Raw genomic sequence first — 10,548 nt, 5'->3', positions numbered from 1 at the left:
TATGATGGCATAGCCCTCTGATGCTGTCATGATGGGCTCACCTCTTGAATACTTTTCTGTTCTTATGTACATACCTGTGCTTGCGAGAAGTCTGGTTATATTTTTAGGAAGCAGGAGGATTTCAGCTCCATTTGTATCACTGACGTGGATCCTCAGGACTTCTGAATGTGGACTGTTGGTCATCTTGGGAGTTTATATGAGGGTGGTCCATCCACGTAAACAAGCCAAGACTTGCTCCTTGGCTCTCTGTCGATGTGCCGAGAACAACATGTGCAACTTCATTGCCATTATCTAAACACTGATTTGCTTGAATGTGACTTACCTATATTCAGCATGCAGCAGGCATGTTGAGGTCAGAGAAGGTATGGGAACTTTGCTAAAAGGGCCGTCGGGCAAAAGGATGCAGAAAGTCCCGGGTTCAAACCCTGACATCTCCAGATCCTTGCCTGAAACCTTGGAGAGCTGCTTTAAACATTACTTGAGTAGTTTAGGCACTGCTGAGCTAGATGAACGAGTGTTCTGACACAATTCAAGCCAGCTCCCTAGGTTCTTCCAAAATGGTGATACTATTTTACTTTCCAATTAGCTGATCACTTTAAATCTCTCAAGTTAGTTTGAGATGCATGTATGAGTTTTCCCAAAGATATTTGGACAGGGGGTGGTAGAGAGATAAATTCACTTTCCTGGTTGTCACCTATGAATTTAAATCGGATGCTAGTGCCGATGAATTAAATACATTTTTTCCCTACCCTGTCCTGCATTTTTCTTGGATACTGGCTTCCCTTTGTGCCCTGTTTTCATTGCAGCTGATCCCCTTGCTAAGTTGAAGTTGGCCACCCCAAATCCTGACAGCTGAAGCACTTGATTGATGAAGCGAAGTACCTGGCTTTGATTTCCCCCACTGTGATTACTGAGAAGGCTACTGAGGGAACGTGGGTGACTCAATGGAAGAAACTGCCTGGGAAAGGGTGGAGTGAACTGACTGTGCTTTCTCCTTGCCCGCCACACACTTGCTCTCTGGCCAGGAACTTAAAAAATAAAATAAAACCTGTCTCAAGGAAAAGCACACAGACAGTGTCAGGGAGGTAGAGGAGCTGGTCTTCAAACCAAAGCAGCTGAAATGCTCTGGCTACTCAAGACGCCTGGCGCTTGCCTTTTCCTACTACTACCTGCAGTTTTAGGGATCCGGTACAGGTTTCCTAAGCGCTCAGTTCGGGTAGGTTTGCGCTCCATTCCATTGCAGGGCAAGAGATTCGGCGGAAAAGCTGCAGCAAGGGCTGATGAACCCTACTCCGGAGATACCGAGGGTTCAACAGCAGTCTCCTCTACAGGTAATTTAGCTTCTGTGCTATGGGCAGAGGGTCTGGAGAAATGCTAAAGGTCAGGCATATTTTCTAGGTGTTGGCTATATGCTCTGTTTCTTGTATTCCCAAATATTCAGTTAATAATAATAATAGGAGCTGGACCTCAGTGTCCGGGCTGAACGATGGGGGTGGAGACGCTCCTTCAGGTATGCTGGGCTGAGGCCGTTTAAGGCTTTAAAGGTCAGTACCAACACTTTGAATTGTGCTCGGAAATGTACTGGGAGCCAATGTAGGTCTTTCAGGACCGGTGTTATATGGTCCTGGCGGCCGCTCCCAGTCACCAGTCTAGCTGCCGCATTCTGGATTAATTGCAGTTTCCGGGTCACCTTCAAAGGTAGCCCCACATAGAGCACATTGCAGTAGTCCAAGCGGGAGATAACCAGAGCATGTACCACCATAGTGAGACAGTCTGCAGGCAGGTAGGGTCTCAGCGTGCGTACCAGATGGAGCTGGTAGACAGCTGCCCTGGACACAGAATTGACCTGCACCTCCATGGACAGCTGTGAGTCCAAAATGACTCCCAGGCTGCGCACCTGGTCCTTCAGGGGCAAAGTTACCACGCTCAGGACCAACACAATCTCCTTTTTTTCTGGCAGGTCTGCAGGTGGGACACAAATTGTTTTGGTGTATCTTTTTTTATTGACGAGATGTGATGATGGCAGGCATTCTATCATAAACACTCAACAACCATATTGGATTGATGAGAATTCCTGATGATACATTGGGAAACTTTTAGGCCAGACTTTCTCAATGCTGTAGCTGAGATGTTGTGGACTATAGCTCTCACAAGCCCATAGCCAGCATGACAAATGATCAGGGATGATGGAAGTTGTCACCCAAAACACCTGGAGGGTGCTTTAGAGAAAAGCCAAGTAGTAATATAAATATATATATATTATAAATACACATGGAAAAATAGGTTGTTAGAACTTTTAATTATGCCCTTGTGAGTTCCAAAACTTCCCTCTTCCCCTAGCATAGAAGAAGACCCAACATTTGTTAAGTTAAAAATTGGTTCACTTACGAATCCTTCAAAGGTCCGGTCCATGTGCTATTCCATACATCCCTCGGAAAAGTTGCACAGGCAGTATAACTTGGCTTACTTGCAAAGTGGTGAAAGTTCCCAAATCATTGGTATATAGGAACTCAAGAGAGGCTTGTTAGACCATGCAGCTAAGCATAAGTATAATAAGGCAGGCAGGGTGGGGGGTGGAGAGAGGATAGGGAATTTGAAGAAGCTGTAAAAGTTGCACAAATGTTAAATATTCTCCCTGACTTGCTACCATAGTTGGATCTCCAGACAGGGGCTTAAACTGCAAAGAAGTTGTTGAAATATCACAAATGGGTCATTGGTGACATGTTTGTGTGTGTGTCCTGCTTTCAGATTTTCTCCAGAATTGGTAACTTCATATTAAATGGGGGTGGCGGACATCGTGAAAAACTTTCAGGTGTGAGGAGTTCCAATCCCACTATAAACACTTATCTGAAAACACACTATTCCAATTGTGTCAAGCCTGTTGTGATGACCATTAGTGTAGAATTTTTTAAAAAAATAAAAATGACACTGATATTCTCAATACTTTCACAGTGATAAAATCATTAAAGTCTTGACTGCAAACCTATACTCACCTGAGGGGAGTAAGCCCTATTAAACTCTTCTATATTCTTCTTAAATGTACTTCTGAGCAGGCCTAAAACTGTACCTAAAACTGCTACATATTACTATCCCAGGCAGGCAGATTTCTTGATTTTCCATTTGTACCACACTGGAGTCCAACTTGTAAAAGAAAAGAAAAAATCAGGAGTAGTTTGTCAAAGTCTCTTTTAAGTCCAGCCACTTAATTTGGAATATTGTGCTTCAATTGTCTTGCAGAGGCTATATGCCGGAGTCGCCCCATAGACCTTGTATTTATAATAGACAGCTCCCGCAGTGTCCGGCCTCAGGAGTTTGAAAAAGTGAAAACCTTCTTGGCCAAACTGATTGAAGCCTTGGATGTGGGGGAAAGAGCGACTCGTGTGGCGGTGGTGAACTATGCCAGCACAGTCAAGATTGAATTTAATCTTCAGAAGTACTTTGACAAAACTTCCATGAAGAATGCCATCTATCACATCCATCCATTATCTGTGGGGACTATGACTGGCTTGGCCATCCAGACAGCCATCAACGAAGTTTTCACCAGAGACGGAGGGGCAAGGGACTCTTCTCATGACGTTCCTAAGGTGGTCATTATAGTGACCGATGGCCGACCTCAGGATCAGGTTCATGAGGTGGCTTATAAGGCTCAAGCCTCTGGAATCGAGATTTATGCCGTTGGGGTTGACCGAGCGGACATGGAGTTCTTGCGGCTGATAGTGAGTGAGCCGGTCAATGAGCACGTTTCTTATGTGGAGACCTATGGTGTGATAGAAAAGCTGGCTTCCAAATTTCGAAAAACGTTCTGTGGTAAGATAATCACTACATGGTGATTACTCCCTTTTGTCTCTGCTGCTAGGACAAGGATATACAATTGTACCTTGGAAGTCAAACGGAATCCATTCCGGAAGTCCGTTCAGCTTCCAAAACGTTTGAAAATCAAAGTGCGGCTTCCGATTGGCTGCAGGAAGCTCCTGCAGCCAGTCAGAAGCTGCAGAAGCCCCTTCGGACATTTGGGTTCCAAAGGAACATTCGCAAACTAGAATAATCACTTCTGCGTTTGCGGCATTCAGGAGCCAAAACATCTGAGTTTCAGGGCGTTCAGGATCCAAGGTATGTTGTTAGGTAAATCCGGTTTTTTCCCTTTTTCTTTTTTAATGTGTTGTATGGTTTTATTGATGTAAGTTGATTTGTAATATCTTTTCATGATACAGCAGTATACAAATGTTCAAAATAAATAAATTCCCCACATAAAAACTGAACTGTGTCTCCCTATGAGACAGTTGTGCCATCTCAGCCAGGAAATACTTAATACATTATTTGACCAGAGAGCATTAAATGTTTTCTGTGGCACCATCGGACATAATTCTTCTGTACACTCCTTGCCTAGCTGTGGATGTTTGTGCCCTTGGGACCCACAATTGTGAGCAACTTTGTGTGAGTAGCGATGGCTCCTGGCGCTGTGAATGTTATGAAGGGTACACCTTGAATCCGGACAAGAGAACTTGCTCAAGGAAGGAGTTGGAAACTTCTTCAGGTAACATATTTTGTGAGATTTCTTCTGTTTTCTAAGTAATTTATCCATTTATTAGTGGTACCTCGGGTTAAGAACTTAATTTGTTCTGGAGCTCTGTTCTTAACCTGAAACTGTTTTTAACCTGAGGTACAACTTTAGCTAATGGGGCCACCCGCTGCTGCCGTGCGATTTCTGTTCTCATCCTGAAGCAAAGTTCTTAACCCGAGGTACTATTTCTGGGTTAGCGGAGTCTGTAACCTGAAGCATCTGTAACCCAAGGTGCCACTGTATTAATGTAATTCCTTAACATCCATCCTAGGTGGAGAGGGTTGTGTATCCGGAAGCCACGACTGTGAGCAATTGTGTGTGAGTACAGATGGCTCCTGGCATTGTGAGTGCTATGAAGGGTACACACTGAATCCAGACAAGAGAACTTGCTCAAGGAAGGAGTTGGAGGCCCCCTCAGGTATCACATTTCATGAAATTTATTTTGTTTTCTAAGCAACTTAGCAATTTTTTCATTCAACTATTAATTAACTTGCTCAAGGAAGGATCTGGAGGATCCTTCAGGTAACACATGCTGAGAGAAGATTTGTTCTTTACTAATTTATTAATTAGGTATTAATGTAGTTCCTTAATATATCTCCTAGGTCGGGAGACCTGCGGGCCTGGGACCCACAACTGTGAGCAGCTTTGTGTGAGTAGCAATGGCTCCTGGCACTGTGAATGCTATGAAGGGTACACACTGAATCCAGATAAGAGAACTTGCTCAAGGAAGGAGTTGGAAGCTTCTTCAGGTAACACATTTTGTGAGATTTATTTTGTTTTCTGTGTAATTTATCCATTTATTGTTCAACTATTACAGTCATACCTTGGAAGTCAAATGGAATCCGTTCTGGAAGTCCGATTGATTTCCAAAACGTTTGGAAAACAAAGTGTGGTTTCCTATTGGCTGCAGGAAGCATATGCAGCCAATTTGAAGCTGCGAAAGCCCCTTCGGACATTCAAGTTCCAAAGAACGTCTGCAAACCGGAACACTCACTTCTGTGTTTGCGCTGTTTGGGAACCAAAACCTCCAAGTACCAAAGTGTTCGGGATCCAAGGCACAACTGTAATGTAATTCCTTAACATCTGCCCTAGGTGGAGAGAGTTGTGAATCTGGAAGCCACGACTGTGAGCAATTGTGTGTGAGTACACATGGATCCTGGCATTGTGAATGCTATGAAGGATACACCCTGAATCCGGACAAGAGAACTTGCTCAGGGAAGGAGTTGGAAGCTCCCCCAGGTAACACATTTTATGTGGAGATTTGGTTTCTTATCAATTTATTATATTGTTATTAATGTAGTTCCTTAATGCCTCTCCTAGGTCGGGAGACCTGTGAGCCTGGGATCCACAACTGTGAGAAACTTTGTGTGAGTAGTGATGGCTCCTGGCACTGTGAATGTTATGAAGGGTACACCTTGAATCCAGATAAGAGAACTTGCTCAAGGAAAGAGTTGGAGCATTCTTCAGGTAACATATTTCGTGAGATTTCTTCTGCTTTCTAAGCAATTTATCCATTTATTAGTCAACTACAATAGTACCTCGGGTTAAGAGCTTAATTTGTTCTGGAGCTCTGTTCTTAACCTGAAACTGTTTTTAACCTGAGGTACAACTTTAGCTAATGGGGCCACCCACTGCCGCCGTGTGATTTCTGTTCTCATCCTGAAGCAAAGTTCTTAACCCGAGGTATTATTTCTGGGTTAGCGGAGTCTGTAACCTGAAGCGTCTGTAACCCGAGGTACCACTGTATTAATGTAACTCCTTAACGTCCATCCTAGGTGGAGAGAGTTGTGCATCTGGAAGCCACGACTGTGAGCAATTGTGTGTGAGTAGTGATGGCTCCTGGCGCTGTGAGTGCTATGAAGGGTACACCTTGAATCCAGACAAGAGAACTTGCTCAAGGAAGGAGTTGGAAGCTTCTTCAGGTAACACATTTTGTGAGATTTACCGTATTTTTTGCTCCAAGGTACAACTGTAATGTAATTCCTTAACATCTGCCCTAGGTGGAGAGAGTTGTGCATCTGGAAGCCATGACTGTGAGCAATTGTGTGTAAGTACAGATGGCTCCTGGCGTTGTGAATGTTATGAAGGGTACACCTTGAATCCGGACAAGAGAACTTGCTCAAGGAAGGAGTTGGAGGCCTCCTCAGGTAACACATTATATGTGGAGATTTGCCTTTTTATCAATTTCTTATTGCGATATTAATGTAGTTCCTTAATGCCTCTCCTAGGTCGGGAGACCTGTGAGCCTGGGATCCACAACTGTGAGCAACTTTGTGTGAGTAGCGATGGCTCCTGGCGTTGTGAATGTTATGAAGGGTACACCTTGAATCCAGATAAGAGAACTTGCTCAAGGAAAGAGTTGGAAACTTCTTCAGGTAACATATTTTGTGAGATTTCTTCTGTTTTCTAAGTAATTTATCCATTTATTATTCAACTATTAATGTAATTCCTTAACATCCATCCTAGGTGGAGTGGGTTGTGTATCTGGAAGCCACGATTGTGAGCAATTGTGTGTGAGTACAGACGGCTCCTGGCGCTGTGAGTGCTATGAAGGGTACATTTTGAATCCGGACAGGAGAAGTTGCTCAAGGAAGGAGTTGGAAGCCCCCTCAGGTATCACATTTCATGAAATTTATTTTGTTTTCTAAGCATTTCAGCAATTTAATATTCAACTATTACTTAACTTGCTCAAGGAAGGAGTTGGAGGATCCTTCAGGTAACACATTTTGTGAGATTTCTTCTGTTTTCTGTGTAATTTTTCCATTTATTATTCAACTAATAATGTAATTCCTTAACATCCACCCTAGGTGGAGTGGGTTGTGTATCTGGAAGCCACGACTGTGAGCAATTGTGTGTGAGTACAGACGGCTCCTGGCGTTGTGAATGCTATGAAGGGTACACCTTGAATCCGGACAGGAGAACTTGCTCAAGGAAGGAGTTGGAGGCTCCCTCAGGTAACACGTTATGAAGAGATTTGTTGTTTTTTAAATTATTATTTAGTTATTGATATAGTTCCTTATCCAACCTAGGTGAAGAGAACTGTGTACCTGGAACACACAACTGTGAGCAAATTTGTTTGAGTAGCGATGGCTCCTGGCATTGTGAGTGTTATGAAGGGTATACCTTGAATCCGGATAAAAGAACTTGCTCAAGGAAGAATCTGGAGGCTCCTTCACGTAATACATTTTCTGAGGGTCTTTTTATCATTAAAAAAAAAAGTTTAATGTTGAATTATTAATGTAGTTCCTTATCTGTCCTAGGTGGGGAGAGCTGTGTACCTGGGACTCACAATTGTGAGCAAATCTGTGTGAGTAGTGATGGCTCCTGGCATTGTGAGTGCTTTGAAGGCTACGTCTTGAATCAAGATAAGAGGACTTGCTCACGTAAGAATCTGGCAGCTTCATTAGCCAGCACATTTCGTGATGGGAGGTTTTGTGTTTTTTGGGTTTAGAAATATTCAGCGATGTGATTTCTTATTTACATTTGAATAATCTTATTGTTCTTCAAAACTATCTTGTAAGCTAGGTCATTATTATTTATTCCCATATTGCCGGTAAAGGAGGGCTGGGTCTGAGGGAATAGCATCCCCAAAACTTTATTTATACCTTGCCATGTCATGGCTAAAGTACAATTTGAGTTGGAGAGTTCCCCATGTCTCAGGTGACAAACCTAGCTATTATGTCACTTCCACTCTCTCTAAATACCTCCAGAGGGTGATTCAAATCATTTTTCAATTAGCGTGTCTTGTTTTTTCCCCAGTTACAAAAGTCTTTATAAACCAATCTCTCTCTCTCTCCATATATATATAATGGTTGTACCAGGTCATGCCACTTTGAGCCTCCTTGATAGAAAGGCAGGATATGGATGTGCTAAATAAGTAAATGAGTCTTTGTGAAGACCAAGTTACACAGTGTATCTCAACTCCCTCCCTAGCTAGAGAAAAGGATGTTTGCACAACTGGAGACCATGACTGCGAACAGATCTGTGTCGCCAGCAGTGACTCTTGGCACTGCGACTGCTTTGAAGGGCACACCTTGAATCCGGACAAGAAGACCTGTTCAAGTAAAGATATGGCAGCTCATTCAGCATATATTTAATGAGAAAGGGAGGGTGCAAGCCTATTTATCGCGATTCTCTCTCTTTTTTAAATAGTTCATTCTTCAGCTTTGGACGTCTGTGCTCCTGGAACCCACGACTGCCAACAAATCTGTGTTCCCAGTGGCAGTTCCCATCGTTGTGAGTGCTATGAAGGATTCACCTTGAATGCAGATAAGAAAACATGCTCAAGTAAGAATCTGGCCGATACATCAGGAAGGAAAAGCATTGTGTTGCTTCTTTCCCCGCAGTATATATTTCAGTTTGGTTGAGAAACTGCATTCTTAGTGGGCTTACTGCCATTTTTCTTGGGTGGTCTCTCTCCCCTTGGCTGCGTGCATGCCATGCATTTAAGGCACCCACCCCTCAAGAATCCTGGGATCTGTAGTTCACCCCACACAGCATCCGAACAAACTACAGTTCCCAGGATTCTTTGGGGTGTGTGTTTTTAAACGTGTGGTGTGTAACAGCTGCATGACAGGACGACGCTTACCCTTGAAGAGAGATGTACTGAGGAGGAAAGCTATGCTATCATGATATCTTCTGTCATGGAGACGTTTAATGGTTTTCTGTTCAGGACATCCCATTTTGGGGAGCTGTGCTCTTCCATGGGTCTTGTGACTCACATGGGAGTGCGGCCCGGAAGACACACATCCTGGTTTTGTACTGGGACATGCTGAAGGGCATAGTGGCACCATTCACACAGCAAAAACCTACCACAGAGATATCAACATTTTCAAAAGTAAGGGGTTCCATGACTCAGCCTTTTAAAAAACAGGGCGTCCGCAGTACTCGGCTAATTAGGGACCACTGGTTTAGATACTAATGTTTTATTTATTGTACCCTGCTCTGAGATTGCCTATGGCAATGAAGGTAAAGATAAAGGGACCCCAGACCATTAGGTCCTGTCATGACCGACTCCGGGGTTGTGGCGCTCATCTCGCTTTACTGGCTGAGGTAGCCGGCGTACAGCTTCCGGGTCATGTGGCCAGCATGACTAAGCCACTTCTGGCGAACCAGAGCAGTGCACGGAAATGCCATTTACCTTCCTGACAGAGTGGTACCTATTTATCTACTTGTACTTTGACGTGCTTTTGAACTGCTAGGTGGGCAGGAGCTGGGACCGAGCAACTGGAGCTCACCCCGTCACGCGGATTCGAACCGCCAACCTTCTGATCAGCAAGTCCTAGGCTCTGTGGTTTAACCCACAGCGCCACCTGCGTCCCATGGCAATGAAGAGTGGGTAACAAATATTTTTAATATATAGATAACCGAAAGCATATGGTTCATTTTCTCCTCAGGAATAGCAAGAAGCCGTCTTCCTTCTACGACAACGGAAGAGGCCTGTAAATGTGAATCACTTGCTAAATTTCACAAGCAGGCCACTTCATACCTTGAGGCAATATCTACAAAACATATCCTTTCTTTTGAGATCTTTTCAGTGGTGGATACATTGCTGTTTTGTGTGCTTCCTCGTGTAGCAAACGTCTCTGCAAAATCTGATCTGCAACAATGTGATATGTTCCTTAACGGTTGACCACTAGATGATCTGTCCAAGAAATTAGAAGCATACCAGTATGGAGCAGAGCATGTCTAGAGCTGAAGAACCTGCTGCAATTAAAAACAGTTCCTGCCTATTGCACTTTGCAAGCTTTTATTTCAAAGGAGTTGCTTTGTTGTTAAAAAAAAAAAGTCCAAATGCGTGTAGTGACGCCACTTGTGTAATGCACATAATTGTGTCTAATCAAAGAAAGTTCATTCTGCATAAAAATCAATGTTGTTGTTTTTATAGTCGTATGCACTGTGCAGTGCATATTTCTACAACTATATTTGAATGCGGTGGTTAAAACTAAATCTGCCCCTCTCATATCCAACCATTTATAGGTACAGAT

At 43.5% G+C, this 10,548-nt stretch overlaps 1 protein-coding gene across 1 annotated transcript; it reads left to right on the top strand.

Annotated features, from left to right (window-relative positions):
- The first annotated feature begins 1,014 nt into the window (after positions 1 to 1,014).
- On the top strand, positions 1,015 to 10,194 carry MATN3 (matrilin 3). Its single transcript, XM_081189074.1, has 14 exons — positions 1,015 to 1,331; positions 3,238 to 3,807; positions 4,388 to 4,534; positions 4,833 to 4,979; positions 5,164 to 5,310; positions 5,882 to 6,028; positions 6,337 to 6,483; positions 6,562 to 6,708; positions 6,790 to 6,936; positions 7,369 to 7,515; positions 7,591 to 7,737; positions 7,822 to 7,944; positions 8,714 to 8,848; positions 9,958 to 10,194. Exons 1-14 carry the CDS (start codon positions 1,121 to 1,123, stop codon positions 10,191 to 10,193), a joined length of 2,598 nt encoding a protein of 865 aa, XP_081045200.1. The 5' UTR covers positions 1,015 to 1,120; the 3' UTR covers position 10,194.
- The last annotated feature ends 354 nt before the right edge of the window (positions 10,195 to 10,548 follow it).

Source organism: Podarcis bocagei, assembly GCF_964188305.1.
Source record: "Podarcis bocagei genome assembly, chromosome: 3".
Lineage (NCBI taxonomy): Eukaryota > Metazoa > Chordata > Lepidosauria > Squamata > Lacertidae > Podarcis > Podarcis bocagei.
This window is presented reverse-complemented; position numbering and strand designations above follow the sequence as displayed.